Raw genomic sequence first — 27207 nt, 5'->3', positions numbered from 1 at the left:
TCAAACTTTTCAATTCCTTTTATTAACTTTTGGGTTAACAATATCTTAACACCAGTCTGTCGAAACATTTTTTATACATCAACATGTATATGGTATTTCAAGAGTAACCAAGGTTTGTAGTGTTGTACTCTCACATATAACTAACCCTTCACTATGGGAATAAACCTGGGTTCAATGGGACATCATTCACATACACACACACTTCAGTAACACTTAAATTGTGAGGACAATTTGGATTTACCTGGACATCATTCGCATACATATACACGCACAACTAACACTTGATTGTGAGGACAATGTGTGTTTACCTGGACATCATCCGCATACACATACACGCACAACTAACACTTGATTGTGAGGACAATGTGTGTTTACCTGGACATCATTCGCATACACATACACGCACAACTAACACTTGATTGTGAGGACAATTTGGATTTACCTGGACATCATTCGCATACATATACACGCACAACTAACACTTGATTGTGAGGACAATGTGTGTTTACCTGGACATCATTCGCATACACATACACGCACAACTAACACTTGATTGTGAGGACAATGTGTGTTTACCTGGACATCATTCGCATACACATACACGCACAACTAACACTTGATTGTGAGGACAATGTGTGTTTACCTGGACATCATTTCGCATACACATACACGCACAACTAACACTTGATTGTGAGGACAATTTTGATCTACCTGGACATCATTCGCATACACACACACCTCATTAACACTTAATTGTGAGCACAATTTGGGTTTATCTGGACATCAAATCACATACACAATCACACGCGCCTAACTAACACTTAATTGTGAGGACAATGTGTGTTTAACTGGACATCATTCGCATACACATACACCTCACTAACACTTAATTGTGAGGACAACTTGGGTTTACCTGGACATCAATCACATACACAAACACATGCACCTAACTAATACCTGATTGTGAGGACAATTTTGGTTAACATGGACATTTATTAAGAGTTTCTGAGGTGCGTGTATGTGAATGATATCCAGCTAAACCCAAATCGTTCTCCCAATCAGGTGCTAGCTAAATGTGTGTATGTACATGACGATCTAGTATTGTAAGGACGATCTGGGTTTAACTAAGGAAATGAGAGATTTTAAAGTTTTAACAAGAGAACAATAGTCAGCCAGTCATTTAACTTGTAAACTTACAGTAACAAAAGCCACAAACCTTAAAAGAAGGTGACCATGATCTGTCTAAGAACAATTTTTTTTCAACATCAAACCTTGGTTCCTCACGAAATCCCTGATGTTTTGTACAGTTCTTTCTCTTAGCACCGGGTCCTCTGCAGTCTTGCACTGCTCACACTCTGCCTTTGTTGCGAGATGTCCCTTTGAAATTTGGACTTTAAAATGTTTCATAACGGCATTCACTTCATTGGTGGTCCATGGCCTTTTCACTATTCTCCTTGATTTGGCCTCTGCAAAAAACAAACAAAGACACATATAGATTGAATTGTCATAATGTAGGACATTTTTGATGATTGCTTCACTCTCATACAGTTGAGAGGTCATGAGATTTTATTTTTGTGATGCGTGTCACTGCAACTAATGTATTTTTGGGGGACCTACAAACACTAGACCTTAACTGTAAATTCACACAGGGCGCAAGCGTTAACGCTTAGCGGATGGCGTGTCTGAAGCATGGCGCTCACAGCACCTCAGAAATGAGAATGTAAATGTGCTTTGAGATTGTTTAGAAAGATTTGTCCTAAATAACAGTCTAAACTAAAAAAATACATTTACCATGTTAACTTTATCAGGTCTATCAAAAGAAGGATTTTATTATTTTAATTTAAAATATCTGCTAATGATGAGGACATTTTGATTATTATTTATAGGACTGCATAACGATTAATCGCAATTAATCGTTTGCAGAATAAAAGTTTTTGTTTACATCATATGTGTGTGTGTACTGTGTATAATAATTATGTATAAATAAATACAAACGCATGTATATATTTAAGAGGTATTTACATGTGTACATACATTTTTATAATTATATATATTATTTATAAATATTTATTCCATAAATATATTTTCCTTAAAATTATACATGGTTGTGTTTATTTATATTATATAATTATTATACACAGTACACACACACATATATAATGTAAACAAAAACTTGTATTCTGCAAACGATTAATCATGATTAATCGTTATGCAGCCCTAATTATGTACAAACAGAAAATTGGCCAAACATATCGGCCATAATACAGAAGTATAAAGACAATAATTTGTTTTTTTGCACCTCTCTTTGTTCATGTGGTCAATATTTTTCCCTGTGTCATTTCACATTATTACACATTATTAACTTAATTTCTAAACTTATTTGTTTTGGTTTCTTTGTATGTATGTATTACTTGGTTAAGGATTGTGTGTATATTTCTTTCATGTGTAATCAATGTCTGATGTGGTATGTCCCACAGACAGAACTTTGGGTTAAGAATGTAGAAGGATGACACAACATCACTCCTGAAGAATGCTACATAAGAACTTTCATTAAATCTCTTTTCCCCATAAGCACTTGGTCCTACTTATTATTTTACATATTAGATGCATTCTAATGCATTGGCGAGCCCTGATAGACTGAGCAGCCAAATTCAAGAAAATCTAACAATTTGGCAAAGCCAGCCAGGAGAGACGGATAAGAAGAACACTCATCACTGCAACAATAGGAGAACAGAAGAATTTCCAAGATCCTAGTTTCTGAAGATTACTGAAGACAAACAGACTATGTTGGTGGACTGTGTTGTGGAAGAAACTTCTTTAAAGACTTTGTCTTAAAAGTCTTAATTTGGTGAGTGAAACTTATCAGCTCTCCTAAAGAACAACTTAAAAAAATTAAGCAGACCAATGTTCATAGTGTAGCATTGTTAATCATTTAAGGCTTGGTCCCTTTTCTGGAGTTTGTAAAAACTGATAAACAATTTAGTCTGTTCATCTAGAGATTGTAGTAGTAGAAGCTTTGTGCTTTCTTTAAATGTCTGTAGAAATTGTTACAAGAATAATTTGGTCCATTAATCCAGAAACTGTAGAAGTCACAGAAATAGTTTGGGACTGATATTGCTGCAAGATTTTAAGACTTTTGACTGGGTGCTAAAGATGGTCTATAATCAAATTGATGAAACTTCAAGTCAATTTGCCTTCCATTGAAAAATATATGGAAAGTTGTGAGTGACAAATAGAAAACAGTAACTGAGCATTCTGAAGTAGGATTTAGAAAGACCTTAACAGTTTAAACTGTGAAGGCTAATGTTTATTGGTGTGCAAACAGTAGATGCATTTTATTATGGTTCTATTGCTTTCTTCATTGTAGTATTAAGAACTAAACAATAAGTTAGCACAAACTAATTATTGTTATTAAGAGTACATTTTAGAAATGTATGTTTGAGTGGGTTTGTCTGTATGTAGCAACTGGTCAGTCTGAATTCACACCTCTCTGAGGGCACTGCTCCTGTACTGGCCATGGCTGAGTCTATGAAAAACAATGGTTGTGGAACGAACCTGAGACCCACTACAGAACGCCATGGAACAGAACCTCCAAATGTAATTATTGTTCAGATGATGGAAAATCTGAATGCATATTTGGACAAAAGACTGGAGATAAGGACATGCCATAATGACATCTGTAGAAAATACAGTATCAAGCACTCACAGAGTGAACAATGGGCTTTGCCGGACATCAAAAGGGCTTATGGAAAGACACAATGCTTAAGGACAAACACCAGGAAAGATGGATGGTCTGTGATTTTGCTTAAATTCAACAGCGCCTGCAGAGGTGTGAGATGGACAAACTACAATGTCAGATTGAAGCTGAGAAGGCTAAGGTTCGAACATTAGCTGAACAACTGCAAAATGAAAAGAGAGATAAAGAGCAACTGTTAAACCTGTTATGAGAAGTTGCTGAATTTGATTTCCAAACAAATTGAATCAAAAGACTGTTTCATAACGAGGACATTAACTAAAGAAACTAGCAGCAGCAACAAGCAAGTGACTGAACAACAAGTTACTGAAAATCAACAATGAATGGCTCTGCTGAGAGAGCTACCACATGATCACTGTGAAAGTGGTCGTTTAGATAGGTGTGAATAGAACCCCATTCACACAGACCTTTGGTCCCAGAAAATACCCTTAAAAATTGACAGACAAGCTTCTGTGTGAACGCAAAATCTTCCCGTAAATCCTCTGGGATCGTTCCCGGAAAGAGGACCTAGTAAGATACACGGAAAACCCACTGTGTGAACACAAAGCTAAAAACAATGCCGGAATGGGCATGTTGTAGTGAGGATGCGCGTGTCATCACAACAATAAAGTTATGGTTCAGCTCTTTAAAACAAGATATTTACATACAGATCAACATTCACGACGAGAAATGTTGCAAACTATACTGAAGCAGTTATCAGGGAACGATAAATGAGATGCAGAAATGCCTAAGGGAGGACGCTCTTGTCATAGCAACATGAAGTTATGGTTCAACTCTATAAAACGAGGGATTTACATGCAAATAAACATGCACGACAAGAAATGTCAGCAAACTGGACTGAAACAGATATCAGGTAAGTTGGCTCGTCACTTACCGCGCTGAAGCGGAGATCATTCAGCAGCGAGCATAAGAATATTGCGTCACGTGCTCATATGAGGAAATAATAAACAAAAATTTATGCGTGTCATAGCAACAAGATATATCGTTCCACTCCTTAAAACAGGGGTTTTAAATGCACATTAACAATCACTATGAGAAATGTCTGCAAATTTAAAAGCAGAGATTCTGGTTAAATATCCACTCTGAAGCTCATGAAGATCATTCACCAGGATAGAACGGCGGGTCATGCACTCCTTACAATATTATCCTAAACAAAAATGCACGCAAGTGGTTTCTGGAGAGAGAAATAATAAATAATATGCAAACTTCAGATGCATCGTGGACTTTAAACAGGTCACGTGTCTTTCCAGGACCTTGCAGATTCCGGCAATCATTGGCTGTGTGAATGAACAAAAAAAATCAATTGACCCCGGAAAAATCCCGGGTGCATTTTCCATGTATTTTCTGGAATGTCTGTGTGAAAGGGCTTATGTGATTCAGTCTCTCTATGTTCCAAAGAGCAGATCTACAGTCAGGCTCACTTCTGTGATGTCAAAAACAGAAGGACTGAAGTTGAAGTTGACAATGAGGAGGAGTATGAGGAGAATGGAGAGAGACGAACTCTCACTGTGACAAAAATGGTGAAGAAATGTGTTCCACATAGAATATACCAACCAGCAACACCTGAGCAGATTGACAAATGGTCAAGGGAACTACCAAATGTATACAAGCATCCACGGAAGACTTGGCATGTTCTTCAGCGACTGCAAAAAAATCTACCCATTAGATGGAGCAGTCATTCTCAATGTCAATTTTAGGACCAGTGACCAAAACAAGCTAAGTGAAAGAGTCAAAAAATCAAAATGACACAAAAGTTGGTGAGTCTCAAGAAAACATTGAAGCTGGATGGGAAGCTGTAAAGATTCTCTTATTTGAATTAAAACCTGCAGAGATTAACTGCGGTTAAAAATACATCTTGCATGGATAAGACAGGAGAAAGTGTCACAGAGTTTGAAGATCACTTCAAACAAACTAGGCTGGAACATGCTGGTTTGACTGATAGTGAAGATTTTAACAAGGACACTGGTATGCCTTTAAAACCTGCATTTGTAAATGGACTGAAAGCAGAGATCTCTAAAAAATTTGTTATGATGACTGGGACAGCATTGGGGTTGCTTTTAATCAGGTGGTTGAATGGTCAACAAAGATTGAAAGAACACAAGATGTCCAGCTGAGAGCCTTACAAACAAAATCTGTGAAGAGCAACAAGAGAGTGCAACATTACAAACACTCAAGTGCGAACATCCAAAGTGGAAGATGCAGTTATTGCAACAAGGAAGGACACTGGATTCGAGATTGCAGCCTGAGATTAAGAAACCAAAATGTTGGTGAGGACAGAGGTGGATGTTTCAGCAGCTGACGGTAGAACAAAAACCAACTCTACTAAAAGCTGTTGGGCTTCAGGAAAACTAAAGACCCCCTCTCTACAGCACCAGCTAGTGGCATTTCATCCAAGACCAGATGGAGTTTTTGAAAGAGAAGCACACAGAGAAAACTCAAGAATGGAAGCAGAAGGTGATGCCCTAGCAGATGATGCTGTTAATCAAGCCGTGAAGGAGAGGGGTGCACAAGTGGCATTAAGGAATCTCAAACATGAAAGACACTTGATTTCAGACATTAAGCAAGTTCCTAATTGAACCTCCAGAAAACAAATATGGTTGATGAAAGATTCAGCAAAACAGAGGGATGATGTCCATTTAAAAAATGTCAGAGGCAGGCCCATGTCCTTACCCGGAACAAAAGACATGCTTTAAGCTCATCTGAATGACAACCAAGTCCTGAATGACTCTGAACGACTAGCCTGGCAGTACAGGATCCTGAAGAGCAAGTTTAATGTGTGCCATTGTGAGTTAATTAGTCTGCCTAGAAATGAGGAATAGATGGGAGTAGTGTTTATCAGAGTCCATATATTGCGGGACTAGAGTTTTTAGGCTCTAGCATGTCATCTGAGGATGAAGAGGTAAACATACCTCCACTGGTAAACACTGTAGTGTCCTGCCAACAATAAATAGGGACAGTTTTAATTGCAGGTAGAAGTTGTTTGTGAATAATCTGCTTTCTTTGGCAAGATACGTTTCCCTTTTCTCTTGTGTGTCATTGCAGGTGTTCCAGAGAATAAGCAAGACCACTGATGTTTGACACCTTCACCACATTGCATCTACCACCAAGCTGAAACCTGGGAAGATCCTCAGAGCACATCTACGTCCACCATTTTTACATTACCCTAATTTGCAAATAACCTGCAGGACTCAGCAGAGTGCAAAAAGAACAGAACACAAAAACACCTCCGCCAAGTCCACATGATCACAACCTTAAAATGAAAGTTTATAAAGGACATTTTTAAATTGAAAAATTTTTCAGAGATCACAACAAGACCCTAACATTGGGTTGTTACCAAGTAAAAACAATAAACATACACATACCTGTGGAGCTGACAGGGTCATTTGGGGGCATTTTTCGTTTTCCTATAGAAAAAAACATGTTATAAACTGTATCACACATTACATAAAATTGGAAAATTGAAAAACAACAATAAACATACACATACCTGTGGAGCTGACTGGTTCATTGGGGGGCATTTTTTGTTTTCCTATGGCAAAAAGAAAAAATCTATTAATCTTTTATTGCAAAATGAGTTGCAAACCATCTTCAACTGAATATAAATATAATCCATAAAAAATACCGTTGGAACTTTCGGTCTCCTCATCCTGGGTCGACTTTACATGGTCCACCCTTTTTTTGTTTCCTAAATTTAAAAACACAAAATGCATTGTTAAACTGGACAACCCAAATACTTTGTTTCTGTATAGGGGTTATTCGTTCTACGTCATCAATGTTCGCGGCGGCCATATTGTTGACATAGAACTGTCAGTCTGTCAATTGACAAGCGAGGCAGCGTGGGTATTATGCATGGTATTATCGGTGTATTTTTTTTTAAACCGCACGATGGTGTGTGGTGTAATACACGGATGTTCTAACAACAGCAAAAAGAACCCCGCAATTAGTTTTTATGCGATACCGACTGTCAGAAAACATGAAAGGAAGGAGACAGAGGAGTTGAACCAGCGAAGGAGAGACTCCCAACAGCAAAGTCTGTCCCCATCATTTTACCACAGGTAACGTTAGGGATATATGCCTCACAGCAAAGTCTGTCCCCATAATTTGATCACATATGGTTAGCTGTAAGCAGTGGCTGAAACTGCTCTTTCAAATAAGCTGCCATAAATTGAGACAGTTATTAAATTAGTATTAATAACTATATGAACATAATAATAGGTCTGGAATTGATTGATACTATGTAGGGATTTAAGGGCCGTTAAAATTATAACAATAACTATAAAAAATATATTTTTGAAAATCGTTTTATATTAAAGAGAATAGCGGAGCTCACACGAAAACTATAACGATACAGATCCAATAAACGACATCATTGGGATCACTTTCTGAGCGATTTTTCCCACCTGATGAAGGATAAACCATTGATAGCATTAAAATCTGTTTGAACTTCAAGTGCACAAGCACTTAAAATGACAGTGAAGCTCATTGCTGAGGTCTATAACACAAGATTACCTCCAGTTGCTGTGAAAATTGACTACGTAATGCTTTATAATCTATTACATTAACTAACTGTTATGCCAAAAGGTAAGAGATTACACTGTTTAGAGTTACGCGAAACGCAGCGTGTTGATGACATCTGCAAAAGTTTTTATTACAAGCAATATTAGCATAAACGCAAATTAGCATAAACGTATTGTTTGGTGATGTGGATGATGATATAGTTATCGTTATAATGTGAACGGCCCTTCAGTGCTTGTATGATGAATGCGGATACTGTATGAACGATATAGTTATAAATATCCGGATAAGTTACGGCTGGCAATAAGGACGGATCTTTACTTAAGGCTATTGGGTCTATTTGATATGGTTCCACAATAATCAAGCTCATCTTCTCTTAATACAGACGAGATGAAGCCATTAGGCTACTGCTCCCCTCAACTCAAATCTACGTGCGGCTAGGGGCAGGACAGATGTCATGTCAACAAGATGGCCGCGGTTAGCGACTTCCGGTGCTTGCGAATAAGCCCTATATGCAAGCAGGAACACGTGGACCCCTAAATGATTAAACTAATAAGCAATGTGATTACTTCACCTCACTATTGGCAATTTGGCCAATCCCCTCTGACCATAACCCTTTCATATCTCACTCTGCACTGCACTGCACTGAAGAAGCTTTAAATTTATGCTGTGTTACTGAATGCAAATATGGCAGCAATAAAATTAACAGTGACATAAAAGATGCTTATAGAATACACTTTAACAGGCATAAATGTGTTTGAAAAAAGGGAAACATGCATTTGTAAAAAAATAAGACAAAAATGATTCATATTCATTAGGTACCTCTATACGTTTAAAAACTAACAAAACTGAAGGTATGTGGACTCCTTACATTGTTAATCAGACACATTTCTATTAAGGCTAATTTGCAATTTTTTATAAACCATATAGACTAGAAAGAGAACACTTGCAAGCCTGCATGAAGACTGAAGTTTGCCATGTAGTGAATACACTACATTACTGATCCACACATGATTAAAATTCATTACATACCATTTACTCCATGGAGAGAATCCGATTCTTCGTCTTCTTCATCACTTACTTCTTCCTCATCTAATTCAGGATCAATTTCATCTACAAAAAAGCACACATGATAAACACACACACACACGCTTTACATACAAGTTCTGATTCAAATTAGTTTATTTCATTGCTGACTAACATGCTAAGAAAGTAATTAAAATTACCCAATAATATCAGTCTAACAAAAAGCAATATTTTTAAGCACCAATAAAAAATTTACAACTCTTATTTTGAAACATGTTTGGAATTTACATATTTATTATTTATACATGGTTTTTGTTTTCTCTTGTTTTAAAATGACTACGTTTACATGCACCCTCGTTATGCGATTATAATGGGATTTTGGCAATATTGCAAGTATACTCTACCTCATGTAAACAATACTTCTAATCACAATACTAATAAAAATAATGTGATTAAGCTCATAACTGTATCAAGTATAATCGTATTAAAACAGGTGTCATACGCAGTTTTTAATCACAGTACGTGTCCATGCAAATTCTTTAAAGACATCTATACAGCACTAACTGAAATGCATGTGGGTTTTTGTCACGCACCTTAAGCACAAATTCATTTTAAACTTGACATTAGAAAGTTTTCCCTGAACTCTGTCAACACAACTCGCTGTCAGTCTGATTTCATCCAAAAACAGCTCAAATAACACCACAGCAGTGAATTAAACCTTTATAGGCACTGTCATAATATTTCTGTCTTCATCACAGCACAGAATAATGAAATACGTCTGAAGGATTTTTAAATATTTTTTTTTATATGCGTAATCAATCTCTGATGTGTTACGTTGCAACTGTGCCCTGATGTAATCACCACATGTACCTGTAGTTGTATGGCCTATAGAAAGTGTGTGTCAGTGTGAATAACAAAGAAACACCATTCCTCAGGGTAGACTGCTTGATAGACCAATCTCCTGTAGGAGGTCCTAACAGGTTTTTTTGTTTGTAGGCCTTTTGTTATCATATATAAAGTTCTGTCGGGTAAAGAATGTAGAAGGTTGACATGACAACATCACTACTGAAGAACTATGCTACATAAGAACATTAAATCTCTTTTCCCCATAAGCATTTGGTCCTGCTTATTATTTTACGTATTAGATGCAATCTAATGCATTGGCGTTTAACGCAAGTAAAACCCTAACAGCAGACAGTATATTCGAGTTGCATCTGCATTGGGCTAGGTTAGCTCTAGTCATGTAATCATTTTACTGCCATTAAGTCCTTAGTCTGATTATTGGAAATAATCGCATTATTGGTTTACATGTAAACCTAATCAATGATGCAATCACTTTTGTTCAAGTAGTTTTATATTCTTCACCCAAGCCTGACTGCATGTATGCTATTGCTCAATTAATGATATTCCTGTTAGGTACTTTGTAAGATTATTCTAATATATAAAATTATGCACATACCTTCAATCTCAATTTCACTAAGAGACTTTCCTTGGAAACTTCCAAGGGTTCCTATCTCCATTGCCAGTAGCAGCTTTGAGATTTTTGCAATTTCTATAGTTGCATCTGGCAACCGATAAAAGTCTCTATGGACCCGAATGTCATGGCCCAAAAAATTGGCAAGCTGATCCAGCTCATTATCCTTTAGATTAAGAATCTGGGACATTGTTGCAACCTGCTTACGGAGTTGTGTAGATCTGAGATATTCAGGGTTCTGGGCACCACACTGATTTGCAAAAAGCCTGATGCAGTCTTGTCCCCTGAAGAAACTGGTGGCTGAACACTTTGGTCTTGCAAATAGGAAGGGGTTGTCCCCATCTACTTCACATGAATCTCTCTTGTCCACAAGAAGTTGTATTGCTCCAACAAGATCAGGGCTTAGCAGAACAGCAACTTTTCTCCTTTTTTGCCCATTATTTCTACTCTGCTGAAATGCTTGGACATTTTTTGCTCAAACGGAGATAGACCAAGAGCTATGTCCTCATGGAGCTCAGTTTGGTCTCTTTTCATAAAACACTCAAGTGTCATTTTTGAAACTTCTCCTGCACGACGTCGGTTAAAGATGATTACTTGTGCCAGTGTCACTTTGGCGAGTTCTGCGTATGCCTGTGAAGACTCGTGGTTTTTCAGGTTTTCAAAAGCCTCAGCTGATTTCTTCTCTAGGCACTGGTGGAGAAGCTGCACATCATGTGTGAATGGTATGGTAGATGGTTTGTTAAACTTTGATTTGCTTAAAGTAGCAAGAGCAGCATGGGAGACATGTTCTGCCCATTCACTTGAGCAGAGTCTTTTGAATCGCTCTGCTGCTTTTGTCAGAGCATCATCCTCTCCTGCAATGGCCCTGCAGAGAATGATGTCAGCAATTTTGTTAAGTGAATGTCCTAACTTTAGTGCAAGACTTGGTGTCTTATATGAGTGGCTCTTTTCTTCATAACCAGCAACATCTTTCACGGCCTCAATGACTTTGTAAAAATTGTTCGGCTTCAAAGCATCTTCAAAGCTAAGTATGGAGAATTTTTTTCTCATGCTTAGCAAGAGTCTGCCCACTTCCCGTACCTTCTGTCTGATGTATTCAAATTTCGTTGGATCACTTCCGTGTTTGTTGTAAAGACTCTGACTCAACTGCAGTATGAGAAAATCATTTCGAACAACAGATGAAATGTCATCATTCTTCATATTTCCCAAGATTTTCCACACTTCAGGAGAGATTGCTTGAGAGAATGTTGACTCTGCAATATCAGCCAAAACTAGAACTTTGGCCTTACCAGTTGCTTCAGATTCGGAACAAATCTTTGAAGAACATCTCCGTGTATGGCGCCACAACTCCTTGCGTACAAACAGGCCTTTACAGTATATGCAGTGCACGTATGTTTTGGTACTCAATTCGATCTCGGATCTTACTGGTCGTCTTCTAACCTTCAGTGGTCCACTCTTATTCTCCATAACCTCTTGATTATGTTCATAGTTGCCTCTGTTTCGGAGCTTCTTAAGTAACCTTTTTCTGTCCTTGGAGTGTTTAGGAAGCAGAAATGCAGCCGCAATTTCCGTTTCACTGTCTTCATGCTTTTTAAAGTGACGGGCAATTTTAGACTGAGGTTTCTTGCACACATAACAGTAATTTTCGTGGGTGGAAAAAGTGTCTTTGAGGTTTGACTGTTTATCACAAGACTCTGTTGGTGTTTTCTTAAAACTCTGAAGCATCTCTGTATTGCTTGTGGTTTTGTCTTGATCATTACATATGAGATCTTGAGCAGAGCTGGATATGTCACTGACCATATCTTGCTCAGTGGATGAACAGTGAGTGGGTTGAGACACACTCTTTGCCTTCTTAGACTCTGAAACAAGTTGAGTGGTCTTACAATATGGTGGATTCCTTGTATTGATAATTAGACTATCACAGCTGTCGCTGTTTTGTCTTGAATCTGGGAAGAATTCATCAGAGGATTCATCAATGCTTTTATCGGCTTGGGGAGTATACTCTTCATCAGAACTGCTTTCTTCAGAACTGGAAAATGTAACATCCATCTAAAAAAAGAGACAATAATAAGTTTTTCATTATGATCTCAAAATGCATAAGATAAACTTTACTCAAGCACAGGTTTGATATAACGGAAATTTAAAATGTTTAAAATGTGAGATATATACCAATTTCTCATTCTTCATGAAGCAGGTTTTGTGCCATGTTCTTGAACACACTGAAAAAATGAAAGTAGAAATATATAAACATGTGCTTCTTTTAGTTTTTGTCAGATCACTGCTACTTCATTAGATCAAAAGGGTCAATAACAATGATACATAAATATAAATGAGCCCATGTACAACCATATATTTGAGTGACAAATACTTACATTTGCATGTTAAGCCAAGCCATTTTCGACTAGACACGGGTCCACTGCAATTTACACAAGAATCCAAACTGGATATTACTGCACAATGAACTTCATGATGGCACTATAAGGATAAAAAGAAGAAAAAAGTAATGTATTTTTAAATCAACTTCATATTGATAGACAAATCACAACTTCTATTCCCAAATGTGACATGCCCTGTTACGTTATAAAGTGCAACTTACCATTTCATTTTCATTAAAAGCTGAAACTTCTTCCTTGGCCACTGACATTTGTTTGTTGTTACAGGGCATCTGAAATGGACAAAGCAATTGTAAGTTGTCTTAAAACACTTTCAAAGCATCACATTTATCAAATTACAGTTTCAAACTAACTTAGTTTGATCCTTTAAGCTTCCCCAAATGTATATTACTTAAAATTCAGATATTATAGAGGAAAATATTTCCAAGTGCAAACCCCTCACCAAAAGCTGAAGACAGGACAAATTTAAACAACTAACTGTATTCTTCTCTTTAACAGACAGATATTTACTACAGCTAGTGTCAAATCTAAAACATTATTGGGCAGAAATGTGCATAATTACTCTACATCTTATCTATAAACCTGACACACAACCAAACCAACAACATTTCATCAAATGTGTAAAAATGTGACTGTCCTCAGAGAGAAAAACTGTCCTTATATTTCAGGTCAGTGTCGTGCCCATCCCCCCAAACACACACAACATATGAAAATCAATGGACATCTAAAGGGGATCGCACACCGGCCGCACAGCTCAGCGCCTAGGAGAACTCGGAGGTATTGTAAACCGGAAGTGCACATTAAATAGCGCGAGCTTCGTCAGATAGCGTCTACTTCAAAATGCAAAATATACGTTAGCAGCCAATGTTACTTGTTAATGATTGGGGACACATATGATGTTATGTAATGTTAAACTATGTGAGTGGCGCGACAGGGATTTGAACAACGTCCTGAGGCAAAGCTGGGCGGCGCGGACAGGCGCCACCTGGCAGCGCCGGGGTGCGTATACTCATAGAAAACAATGTGTTAGATTTTTTTAGAACGGCGCGGTGCTGTGCGGCGTGACCGGTGTGCGATCCCCTATAGGGTGTGTGACCGTCCTCATAGAGAAAAACTGTCCTTATATTTCAGGTCGGTGTCGTGCCCATCCCCCCCAAACACACACAACATATGAAAATCAATGGACATCATAGGGTGTGTGACCGTCCTCATAGAGGAACACTGTCCTTATATTTCCGGTTGGTGTCGTGCCCCCAAACACACACAACATATGAAAATCAATGGACATCATAGGGTGTGTGACCGTCCTCATAGAGGAACACTGTCCTTATATTTCAGGTCGGTGTCGTGCCCATCCCCCCCAAACACACACAACATATGAAAATCAATGGACATCATAGGGTGTGTGACCGTCCTCATAGAGGAACACTGTCCTTATATTTCAGAAAAAATGCTCACTTACTTTCTCTTTTCCTGATGAGGAAGGACCTTCAATGGATTCATCCACGGCCACCGATATCTCATCACACAATTCCTATAAATATGAGAAAGACAAGAAAAACATTCAGTAACAATGTTTGCCAAGTGATCACCATAATAATTCCCTACAAGAACAACCAAAATCTAAATATCTGTTGTCACTGGTCAGAATTCGATAATTCACCAATTATATTACCTGCCAAACCCCCCACTGTCATTTTGCACTTGGATGAATAGAAAATTGATTTAGTTCTGTTGGACAATGGACACAATAGTAACAAAGTGATTTGTCTCGGCTTCATACAGCACAAGCTACAGCACAGAAGATCTGTGGCCTCATTTATAAAATGTTGCAATCATTTCCCGATCACGCTCGGCCGCCCCTCCCATCTGGAACTCTCTCCCTGAACATTTGCGAAAACCCCAGTCCGTGAACATTTTAAAAAAAGAGCTTAAAACTGTTTTGTACAGACAGGCGCTTTTAACTTGTCCTAGTTTAATATGGTCTCTGTAGCACTTTGAGGTTCTTTTATGAAAAGTGCTTTATAAAAAAAATATAGTATTATAAATAAAATAAAAGTATTATTAATAATAATAATAATAATAATAATCATAATAATATTTCTCAAAAATGTGTATGTGTGATTTATAGAACAAGCATACGCACAGAAAACACGCATACCCCTCCCTTTCAGATGTAAAATCTTTAAATCACAAATGATCTTGAACTTGTGCACAGCTCAGCAGTTTCAGATCTCCATCTTTAAATGGTGCCCAATTAATGTCATTGACATATAAAAGAGCGCCTGTCAATGTTAAAATCCTTTATTAAAGCAGCAAGAATGGCTTATATTTCCAAAAACCTGCAGAAATCAAACAAAAGTGCGTGCATCTGCTCAGACCCTGACATGGCATGGAGCACTTTTCCACGGCAAAAACGTTTTTATAAATGTGATCTTTGCCAGGAATCTTTTGGAATCAGTTTTAAGAAGGTTGCAGTCATGACAGTGTTGCCCTTAAGTCAGCTTCATTTTTGTACACCAATCAAGTGACTTGTCATAAATTAGTAAAAAATGAACAAATAAATAAATAAGTACACTACTGCCCTGCCCCTAATACTATACTACCTAATAGCAATCACACAGACTGAAGATCGGACGATCTCACAATGGAGCATATCAACCAACACTAACGAGCACATGAAGCTTTGTGCCGCGGTGATTATATTTATCAAGCAGTTTCAGTTATCAATCAGATCAAGTGTTTACATGTCATTTTGAGTGGATTACAAAAGGTATAAACCAACCCTTTTAAACGGATTACATTTATAATCGGTTTGGGCATTTTTATTCAATATAGGTGTTTACATGGACAATTGTAATCAGTTTAAATGTTGAATTCGATTGAAAATGCTCCATGTAAACGCACCTATTGACAGAAAAATGCAAGAGAACTTCATTAGGTGCATTTACATGGAACATTGTAGTCCAAATGTAGTTAGTTTAAACATTCAATCCGATTGAAAATGCTCCATGTAAATGTTTCAAACAGAAGAAAAAAACCCAGACTGATTAAAATCGGTTTGAGAGGGGTGGTTCATACCTTTTATGATTCATTTGAAATGGCATGTAAACACTTGATCATATTAAAAAAAAGAAAACTAGGACTCTCTGCCCATGTGCAATGACGCACAAAAAGTGCTGGTGTTGTTAAAGGAAACTACATAAAGTGAATCTCATCATTCTTAAATTCTACTTCCTCTATATCTCACTTACTTTCTCTTTTCCTGATGAGGAAGGACCCTCAATGGATTCATCCATGGCCTTTGGGATCTCATCACACAATTCCTATAAATATGAGAAAGACAAGAACAACATTCAGTAACAATGTTTGCCAAGTGATCACCATAATAATTCCCTACAAGAACAACCAAAATCTGAAAATGGACAAAGCAAGTGTATGCTGTTGTCAAAACACTTTGAAAGCATCAAATGTATCAAATTACAGTTAATTCAAGTTATTTTAGTTTGATCCTTTAAGCTTCCCCCATGCACATTACTTAAAGGGACATTCCGTGTTGCATTTCCCTCTGTCAATGATGTAAAAATCGTCATTTTACATCATTGAAAGAGGAAAATGCAACACTGAAATCTGTATTTCTCCCGTCTCAGGGGAAACTGAGGGAATTATGCACGACCATTCAAAAACATGACTGGGGTTCTAACCATACAAAGCTTAATGCAAATGGCTGGAGTGTCCCTTTAAACTTAAGATATTACAGAGGGAAATCTTCCCAAGTGCAAACCCCTCATCAAAAGCTGAAGACAGGACAAATTGGAACAACTAACAGTAGGGGAGAGTGGGTCACAACCTAACACTTTTTGACTTTGGCTCTATCACACCAAAAACATTTATGGTAAATTTATTATTTTTTTCACACAAGCAACACACACATCTCTGCAACAAATGAACATTTAAAGTTAATTAATTGTTTTTATGTCATTATCATTGTATATTGGAGGCTTAGTTGTAACGCTGTGACAACTAACCCTGTTGTGTAAAAATGTTTTCAATCTCAGCTAGTTACTAGGAGTTGCTAACGTGTTTCAAAATGGTGTTATGTTTTAGGTAACAAGACAGTGAATTAAAATAATATAAGGTTTGAATTGGTAAGATTGCTTGTGCCTTTAGAAATATGTAAAAGGGCGTGCTACAATTAACCCCACTTTAGTTTGTGCCCCGCTCACCCCTATACTTCTCTTTAACAGACAGATATTTACTACAGCTAGTGTCAAATCTAAAACATTATTGGGCAGAAATGTGCATAATTACTCTACATCTTATCTATAAACCTGACACACAACCAAACCAACAACATTTCATCAAATGTGTAAAAATGTGACTGTCCTCATAGAGAAAAACTGTCCTTATATTTCAGGTTGGTGTCGTGCCCATCCCCCCAAACACACACAACATATGAAAATCAATGGACATCATAGGGTGTGTGACCGTCCTCATAGAGGAACACTGTCCTTATATTTCAGGTCGGTGTCGTGCCCACCCCCCCCCCAAACACACACAACATATGAAAATCAATGGACATCATAGGGTGTGTGACCGTCCTCATAGAGGAACACTGAACATCAATGGACATCATAGGGTGTGTGACCGTCCTCATAGAGAAAAACTGTCCTTATATTTCAGGTTGGTGTCGTGCCCATCCCCCCCAAACACACACAACATATGAAAATCAATGGACATCATAGGGTGTGTGACATAGAGGAACACTGATATTTCAATGAAAATCAATGGACATCATAGGGTGTGTGACCGTCCTCATAGCACTGTCCTTATATTTCAGGTTGGTGTCGTGCCCATCCCCCCCAAACACACACAACATATGAAAATCAATGGACATCATAGGGTGTGTGACCGTCCTCATAGAGGAACACTGTCCTTATATTTCAGGTCGGTGTCGTGCCCATCCCCCCCCCAAACACACACAACATATGAAAATCAATGGACATCATAGGGTGTGTGACCGTCCTCATAGAGGAACACTGTCCTTATATTTCAGGTCGGTGTCGTGCCCACCCCCCCCCAAACACACACAACATATGAAAATCAATGGACATCATAGGGTGTGTGACCATCCTCATAGAGGAACACTGTCCTTATATTTCAGGTCGGTGTCGTGCCCACCCCCCCCCCCCCCCCAAACACACACAACATATGAAAATCAATGGACATCATAGGGTGTGTGACCGTCCTCATAGAGGAACACTGTCCTTATATTTCAGGTCGGTGTCGTGCCCATCCCCCCCCCCAAACACACACAACATATGAAAATCAATGGACATCATAGGGTGTGTGACCGTCCTCATAGAGGAACACTGTCCTTATATTTCAGGTCGGTGTCGTGCCCATCCCCCCCAAACACACACAACATATGAAAATCAATGGACATCATAGGGTGTGTGACCGTCCTCATAAGCCATGTTTCCATCCACATGTTTTTATCCGAATTAAGTGATATCGAATGAAAAATGCGTTATGGAAACAGTAAAATTCGATTGAATTTCATGAAATACATTCGATCTCATCGGATTTTATCTTGATCGATATATGGCTTATGCGATAAACGCTGATGGAAACGTTATTTGCCGAATAAATAATGATTTGCGATTAAGGTTTAGGTCCTTTTATGGTTGCAAACCACACACAAAACAAGAAGAAAAAGTTTTAGGTCATTTCCGCTCTGGTGGCACAAATGGCGTGTGTCAACAAAGTCAGATGTAAGTGGACAAACGACGAGACGAGATTCATTTTAAATTTAATTTAGCAGAGAAAATAACGGCTATAGAGCTGAAGATCTTTGCCCGAACCCGATGGGTTCGGTTGGATTCGGGCTTCATTTCTAACATTTTACACGGGCTCGTGCTCCGCCTTTGCACGGTTAATGAGCGGTCAAGTTCAATCCTGCTGAATGCCCTATCAGTAAGCGCAGGACCACGCTGAAGCCATTTACAGTGGATTTAATAATTTCCTCAACAAAAATGCCTAATCTTGGTGAGTAAAGGTTTTTTAATTTATAACTAAATATTACTGTCTTAAATACATAATTTAGACAGAGGATATAGACTAATGTTGGCATTAATGTAAAGAAAGTGCCGAAGCAAATACCACAGAACCTTTATCCTAATTTCGTTATTCCCAAATAACCATCTTATTCAGAATGTATTATCTTAATTTAATTTGTTAAGAAATAATTGTTTTTATTGGCATGTTGGCCTATAATGTATTGCATATGCCTATTTAGAACGAGATGTTACGATGTTACAGATGACTTATTTTTTTTCTTTGTTTCAACTTCCAAGTGACATGTAGCCCAGTTAGTCATTAATAAATAATGTTAAAAACCTGTGTAAATTACTCATTCTTGATAAAAGCTGTTTGCGTGCGCAAATTTAAATAATGTATGGCTGTAAACGGGTTCGGGCTTTTAAAAAGCTGTCAATCTAAATATATTTTCGGGTTCGATTACAGCTCTATTTTAGATAGCAAAAATCTAAGAAATGCCATAATTTATCAGGAACTCGCGAAGGAAATGTCCAACAATGGTTATGAAAAGACGTGGGACGTCCTCCGGAGTAAATGAGGCGCTCAAACAGCGATACGCGTTTCAAAAAAGAGAGTTATCTCGCAACGGTGCCGGAGGGAAAATAAAAGCAAATTCGACCTTGATGAGATGGATCCTCGGCCAAAGAACCCTCGTAGCTTTATTGGCTTATTGACAACTAGATATTTTTTCGTTCTCATTTACGTTAAGAATTGATCCGGACTATCATTTCACGTTAATGCCTCCGTTGTCGTTGGGCATTTACATGCATCTGCATCATCATAGCAATTTGATGTTCACGTAATTTTCTTATTATTATAGCTTGATATGTCGCTATCAGCTCAGCTGGCACATAAGCACTTATAACTTGTGAAATGCAGCAAATTTGTCTAGCAAAACTTTGTTCGCAAATGTTTGCTTGAATATTGTGCGATTCAGTGCGAAAATGAATGGAAACACCTTCAAATGTCTCAAATCAATTCGATATACCAATTTGATCGCAAACCAGCATGTGACGTCATTACGCACAGGTTTTTATTCGCTTTAAAGCCGTTGGATGGAAACACACTTTCACCAGCTTTATTCGCGTAAGTTTTTTAACCGAACTTCAGATAATTCGATTGACAAGTGGATGGAAACTTAGCTATAGAGGAACACTGTCCTTATATTTCAGGTCGGTGTCGTGCCCATCCCCCCCAAACACACACAACATATGAAAATCAATGGACATCATAGGGTGTGTGACCGTCCTCATAGAGGAACACTGTCCTTATATTTCAGGTCGGTGTCGTGCCCATCCCCCCCAAACACACACAACATATGAAAATCAATGGACATCATAGGGTGTGTGACCGTCCTCATAGAGGAACACTGTCCTTATATTTCAGGTCGGTGTCGTGCCCATCCCCCCCAAACACACACAACATATGAAAATCAATGGACATCATAGGGTGTGTGACCGTCCTCATAGAGGAACACTGTCCTTATATTTCAGGTCGGTGTCGTGCCCATCCCCCCCAAACACACAACATATGAAAATCAGTAGACATCATAGATGGTATTATCTAGATTAGGTGTGACAAGTTACCCGTCATCTTTACATAGAGATGATGTGCCTAGATAGCTCTTCATCTTGCCACCATTTTCTTAATTTACACAAAAGTTTGGGATCCTGGTAAAACAGCCTGTCATGATTCCCCAAGCTACAACAACTAATATCAAGTCAGTGTCAAGAAAGAAAATATGCTCACTTACTTTCTCTTTTCCTGATGAGGAAGTACCCTCAATGGATTCATCCACGGCCACCGATATCTCATCACACAATTCCTATAAATATGAGAAAGACAAGAACAACATTCAGTAACAATGTTTGCCAAGTGATCACCATAATACCTCTTATAGGCAATTTCTTTCTTTTTTTTCTTTTAAATGCCATGCCAGATTCTAAAAGGCTATATTCATGGTGATAAATTATGCTTTATGTAGACAATTTCTTCAGCAACAACATTAAGGCTTTTGTGGCCCAAACTTAACTTCCAATAACTAAATCACAACAAAATACCTCTAGAGTAGATTATTTCTGATAACAAGCTAAATAAATAAGTAAATTGCCTTAGTTCAAACCATAGCTCAAGTGTATCTAGCCACAAGGTATTTGTTGTCAGACCGATAAACAAACACAGACAGGAACCCAACGCATATGCGTCCAATGAAACAGTCTATATACATGAACAACCAGTTTAAATATCTATAGCACTTTCACTTCTACCATGCTGTGTACACAGTAGATATGGAAAAACGAATTTATTAATTCCTTATAATATTTTCTTCAATAAAAAACAAAGAAATAAACCAAAATCTGGACACACTGCACAACATGTTTGCCATTTTAGTTCAAGAGAAAGAAACTCACTACTGAACGCCAGGGCCAAGAGGAATCCCCATAATTGTAAGTAATTTCTTCATCTGGACAAATGTCTCTTAGACTAAATAGACACAGGTGTGGCTTTCCCTCAACAACAACCGTCTTGACTTTGCAGTTTGGATTTTTGTGATCATCGTTCACCAGTCGTCCTAGCGATCCATCCTCTTTTGAAGCATCTTTGCTATAAAAAAAAAATGCAGAAAACTATTACTATGAATTTAATAAAACAAAAGATTATGACTGACAAGTTAGGCTAAGTCTAGTCTATACCATCTATTGTCAAATAGAGATGGTGACAGTTATCTTTGCTTAATAACAATACGTTTTCTAAGTAAAGCTAGGATTGTCCATTCAAGGTTGAAAAATAATAACCTCCCTTAGGGGCCATTCACATTTCACAAGTCCACAGGGAAAACTCAAACATGCCACAGTCTTCCCTTTATCCAAAGTGCTCGGGCTCTTGCGCTTCTGTAGCGTCTGCTGTTGCCAAGCAACCATGATCAGCACTCTCCATAGATAGAGGCTGTTTCTCAATTCCAAGAACGCAAAGAACGGACTTGCATTTGAGAATTGAGAAGTGTGCGATCTTCCTGTTGGTCACCTGACCTCCCCAGATTCAACATTGCAACATTCATAAAGTGCCAAACATACTATTATCTGCATTATTATATACATTATTTTTTTATGATTACATTTTGTAAAGGCAAATACGTATATATTTCAGATACCCTGTCAGGAAATACTTCAAGGGGCAGTTTCCCGGACAGGGATTAGACTAGTCCTAGACTAAAATAAATGTAAGAGCTGTCCAAACTGAAAACAACTTGCACTGACATATCTTAAAATACATCAGTGCCCTTTGTTTTGCCTCAAAATGCACACACGTAATGTTTTTAGTAAGGCATGTTTGTTAAAACTAGTTATATTTCATAATTATTTTTCATAATTAAACTAAGGCCTATTCCTGGCTTAAACTAATCCCTGTCCAGGAAACCACCCCCAAATGTTTACAAACAAACGTTCACTCTTGTGCGCTGTGCGCAGCACTACCTTCCTCAGCCATTGTTTTGCCGCAATGACTTCTGGGGCGCGCAAGTCTGCACTCGATGCATCCTCGATATCAAGAACACATCCGGGTATTTTCATGCGTCCTCTGTACTTGCATTCTTGAGAATTGGAATTGAACTTCGACGGCTAATGATGGCGTAGAGCGAGAACACGAGGGCGCAAGATCGCTGAAGAACGCATATTGAGAAACAGCCTCAGTGATCACAATAATAGCCGCTTGACAGATCATACAGCTCTGGATATCGCTGTACAGTTTTGATCAGCTGAGTATACATGGAATAATACACTTACATTAAACAATGTTTATACGTAAAAGGTTAAGTTGGTTGGATGCAGACACGTCATTCTGAAAAATGTAAATATTGCAAAAAGCCGATAATACTGCAAGGCCGACATGTCTGGAATAAAGAAAACATCACAGGTCGCTTCCTATTTGAGCAGGCACGCCGCGCGTCTACATGTAAAATAACTTGTGCACGCAAGAAACATGAAATGTGAACGGCCCGTTAGTAATCACCGTCATGATCACCTTATGATCCTAATATCAAATCCCTGGCAAAGCTTCTGTCCTTCTAGATCACAAAATGGCAAGGTGATTTGGTATTTGGAGGAAAAGCTGAACTTTGTTGTAATAATAAAATAAATGTTATTACTGTAAATTCTTTGCTTTGAATCTGATAAAAAAGCTAACTTACCAATAATGTGCTCCATTCCATGTGAAATCGAACAAGTAGTTGCCTTGAATGTCATCAACATATTTACTTTGAGACAGTACTCCACGATATTCCACAACAAATGTGGATGGTTTAATGTGTTCAAGTGCAAACACACCTCGTCCTATAAGACCAAAATAAACACATTAACAATTTTGTTATGCATTAACACACTCATGGCTTTATACTTTGAAAGACATAAATACTGTAAAAAATGTGAGATGTAATTTAAGGTGAAGTAGCAAAAAAAATTGTACAGAGGATTTACTACAACAATATACAAGAGGTTGCACCAGCTGGGCCTACACCTAAGCGATTCAAACTCGTTCCAGCTACTCAAAGTCTACTCTTTCTTTTGAAAGGCAATAACCTGAGTTACGGTTCACTTTCAGCTTTTGCAGACTGTTTACATTCACTTACAACCACAACACATTTCATGAAAGGTTATTTGTTTTGTTTTAATTTAGAACTGTTAAAATTAAATTAATCAGAAATTATTATTTTTTATGCAAATGGAAAAGTTTCGCTCAATTACTGTGCAGATTGTGTTTGATGGTATGGGTCTGCACCCCTACTGAAAAGACGAGCTAAAGACTAGCTAGCCTAAGCTGGGGTGCGTTTCCCAAAAGCATAGTTAGCAGCAACGTTGTTGGTTGCAATGCAATTTCCCATTGCAAACCAACTAAGTTGCTAACAGGTTAGCAATGATGCTTTTGGGAAACGCAGCCCTGGTTGGCTGGTTTTATCTGGTCTCCCAGCCATGTTTTATCTGGTTAAGCATGAGTAGCAGGTTGGTTTTAGAGGAGTTTAAGAACTTTCTAAGATGGTCATGCTTTTAGATTTACCAAGCTAAAAGACCAGCCACCAGCTTAGCCAAAGTCACACAGCATGACCAGCTAAGACCTGCTCAAAAGTGCCCAAAAACCTTTAAACCAAACCTAACCAGCCTGCTCACATAATGCACGCATCTTCGGGTAGAGTACACTGTCAAAGATGTAAGAGAACAGAACAGCTCTCATTTGTCATATATTAGCTGGGGTAATGTTAATGTAAATTTGTAACCATAGTAATGCGAATGGGATCTTAAATATCAATGCGTTTAAGCATATACACAGGGACGTGCTGAGCGTAGCCATGTCTGATCTTAGTTTTAGATTGTCGAACAGTCATTGTCTTTGTAAACTATAAACTGTACTTGACATAATATTTTTTTTAAATTGCCTAATTAACCTGTGCTTAAAATTATAAATGGAGAAACATTGTGTGTGATGCACAACATACCTTTAAATGCGTTGATGTATCGTTTCTCAATGAAGGCTTTGTCTTTGCCTGACAACACATGCTCTTTGGCATCCTGTTCAGGTTTAATTCTCCTCTTTCTCAACATGTTGACTAGAAACAAAGAACACATGGAGTATATGGTCCTAATAAATATTACTTGCATTATACTACATTAGTACAATTTTGTCAGATGCATTTCTAAATAAACAATAGGCTCTATGGCATAACGTTTGAATATTTTTGTAAGGTGAACGTCTGCCACGTCAGATTAAGCAAATGGTAAAATGTAAATGGCATGTTTATATGTATGAAAAGTGTAAATAATTAACACAACAATATAAAACAATATAACGTTATATGGCCTAAACCATCAACAGAAGAAACAAGTAAAGCAGTGTCACGTTGGTGTTTTATGACAAAACAATACAAATATTGATTTAAGATTACAGTTACATAAAATATTTCTGAATCATAAAACCATAACAGCTGGAATGACGCGTCACCTGGTCAATAACGTTTATGTCCTAAAGCCAATTTACGATGGCGAAACACAGCAAGCTGCAATTTATTGTACAGTATTACTTTTAAAACAACACTAGAATCACTACAGGGTATATTTCAAGCGGTTGTTTACAGTATTATGTTTTTAAGAGCTGCCATGTGCATGACTGAAACCGTGACCACGCCATACGCGACCTGACGATTTAATTTCATTCGCTTCTGTTTACATTTTCACATATTTCTGTATAATATAAAAACTGAAAAATAATAATCCATTTAATTTAACTATTTTACTACCCACCATGATGATAATATAGCAAATGAATGCGATCTCATTCTCCTTATTAACAATCTCATGCCTTATTAATGTAACTTACTACATGCACACAAACATTAAAGTTACAAAATGTACGACTAAATATAAACTGAACTTCAAAAATCATATATTAAACTTACCTTAAACTTGCACAGGTGACACAATCGACAGCGATAAACTTTGCTGGAGTTTAGCTAATTAAAAATTCACTGCGTCACACCTGCAGACAATCAGAAGCGCCTCGAGTTTGACCGACATCAGGTGCAGCCAATCGCTGAGCAGGAAAGCCTTCAACCAATCAAACGCGTCCATTGAAGGCTGAAACGTGTATGGCGCTGCAGTACCACCGAATTTTCAATAGAGGGAGATTATACACTCTGAGGATACACTGGCATACACTGGAAATCAGGTGTAACGTACATATTAGGACATTTTGAGAAAAAGCGGGAGGTGGTTTGTGAGACCCTTCTACGCCACTCTACGCTGCTAGACTTATGAGGACATCAGCCCTGTCCTTATTGTTACGGTATGTCCTCACAGAGTCGGTATGTATTCAGGTAAAATGTCCCTATAATCCGGCCGCACCAACGCACACACACACACACACACATTCTGGTTTTCATGTTTTTTGGGGACATTCCATAGACGTAATGCATTTTATACCATACAAACTGTATATTCTATTCCCCTTACCTACCCCAGTCCCTAACCCCAACCATCACAGAAACCCTTCTACTACTTCACATTTTCAAGAAACATTATTCTGTTTGATTTATAAGCTTGTTTCCTCATGGGGACATCAAAATGTCCCCACAAGGTCACAAAAAACACTGGTATTCCTATCTTCATGAGGACAATTGGTCCCCACAACGTGATAATTACCAGGTACACACACACACACACACACACACACACACACACACACACACACACACACACACACACACACACACGTACCTTGCAAACTGATTGTAGTAACTGGAAACAGGAAAAACATATTCAAACTTGATTTTGACTTTGATTTGAACTTCATTAGTTTTTAGGTTTTAATCTTTGGTGTGGAATAAGGAAAAACATATTCAAACTTGATTTTGACTTTGATTTGAACTTCATTAGTTTTTAGGTTTTAATCCTTGGTGTGGAATAAGGGGATAAACACAGTTGTTCCTCTGTAAGGCAGAGCCAGGAATTTCTGACTTATATTTACAATTTTTGTAAATCTAATTTCGGAATCAATCACTGATGAAGTAACAATGTGTAAGAATCTAGAATTCATAGGGTAGGTGAAGAATGGATAAGTGGCCTTGTATTGGTTGTAGGCAATGTAAATATCATCCTGGCACTGAATGATGTTTCGAATGCTGCACACATTGCCACAAATGAGAAATGTATTGTCACTGGACTTTGTGCTAATAGTGAATTTGTCCATTTTGATTTCATCATATTGATGACAGACCATCATTCCAGCTGACACAGGGCCACGACAATGCTCCTTTCTAAACTGTGGTACATTTTTTGGTTCCTGGTGGCATGAAGAGTCTTCTGAGATTCTTCTAATTATCTGAGCCAAAGGATCAGAAGGTTTGCGCACAAATCTTTTCAGTTTGCCTAGGAAATTTTCAAATGGAAATGCAGAGATGTTGT

At 37.9% G+C, this 27207-nt stretch overlaps 2 protein-coding genes across 10 annotated transcripts; both read right to left on the bottom strand.

Moving 5' to 3' along the window:
* On the bottom strand, positions 1-11175 carry LOC141368961 (uncharacterized). The gene is made up of 6 exons (XM_073873811.1): positions 10755-11175; positions 9302-9382; positions 7377-7439; positions 7242-7283; positions 7117-7158; positions 1-1466 (listed from the first exon to the last, which is right to left on the bottom strand). Exons 1-6 carry the CDS (start codon positions 10957-10959, stop codon positions 1243-1245), a joined length of 657 nt encoding a protein of 218 aa, XP_073729912.1. The 5' UTR covers positions 10960-11175; the 3' UTR covers positions 1-1242.
* On the bottom strand, positions 11172-26173 carry LOC141349253 (uncharacterized). 9 transcript variants are annotated; one of them, XM_073873804.1, is made up of 11 exons: positions 25549-26173; positions 24747-24857; positions 23448-23589; positions 21673-21865; positions 21015-21086; positions 16417-16488; positions 14625-14696; positions 13366-13434; positions 13142-13244; positions 12939-12988; positions 11172-12818 (listed from the first exon to the last, which is right to left on the bottom strand). In XM_073873804.1, exons 2-11 carry the CDS (start codon positions 24850-24852, stop codon positions 11172-11174), a joined length of 2526 nt encoding a protein of 841 aa, XP_073729905.1. In that variant the 5' UTR covers positions 24853-24857; positions 25549-26173. The 9 variants fall into 9 exon arrangements, with proteins under 9 accessions (XP_073729905.1, XP_073729904.1, XP_073729902.1 ...); XM_073873803.1 differs by having other exon boundaries at positions 25704-26173; XM_073873801.1 differs by lacking the exon at positions 25549-26173 and having other exon boundaries at positions 24747-25251.
* Positions 26174-27207: the final 1034 nt, after the last annotated feature.

Source organism: Misgurnus anguillicaudatus, chromosome 12 (assembly GCF_027580225.2).
Source record: "Misgurnus anguillicaudatus chromosome 12, ASM2758022v2, whole genome shotgun sequence".
In the NCBI taxonomy this organism is placed as follows: domain Eukaryota; kingdom Metazoa; phylum Chordata; class Actinopteri; order Cypriniformes; family Cobitidae; genus Misgurnus; species Misgurnus anguillicaudatus.
The sequence above is the reverse complement of the archived record's forward strand: the minus strand, read 5'-3'. Positions and strand labels throughout refer to the sequence as shown.

What these genes read in the sequence shown, in the direction of transcription:
- LOC141368961 (XM_073873811.1), bottom strand. Translation starts at nt 10,959, where the DNA reads ATGTCCCAGATTCTTAATCTAAAGGATAATGAGCTGGATCAGCTTGCC. An exon ending in TTCTCTCCATGGAGTAAATG is followed by an intron (nt 7,440 to 9,301) that starts GTATGTAATGAA and finishes TTTTAAATTTAG; the next exon opens with GAAACAAAAAAAGGGTGGAC. An exon ending in TGAACCAGTCAGCTCCACAG is followed by an intron (nt 7,159 to 7,241) that starts GTATGTGTATGT and finishes TTTTTTCTATAG; the next exon opens with GAAAACGAAAAATGCCCCCA.
- LOC141349253 (XM_073873801.1), bottom strand. Translation starts at nt 24,909, where the DNA reads ATGCAAGTAATATTTATTAGGACCATATACTCCATGTGTTCTTTGTTT. An exon ending in ATACATCAACGCATTTAAAG is followed by an intron (nt 23,590 to 24,746) that starts GTATGTTGTGCA and finishes TTGGTCTTATAG; the next exon opens with GACGAGGTGTGTTTGCACTT. An exon ending in TGGAATGGAGCACATTATTG is followed by an intron (nt 21,866 to 23,447) that starts GTAAGTTAGCTT and finishes TTTTTTTTATAG; the next exon opens with CAAAGATGCTTCAAAAGAGG.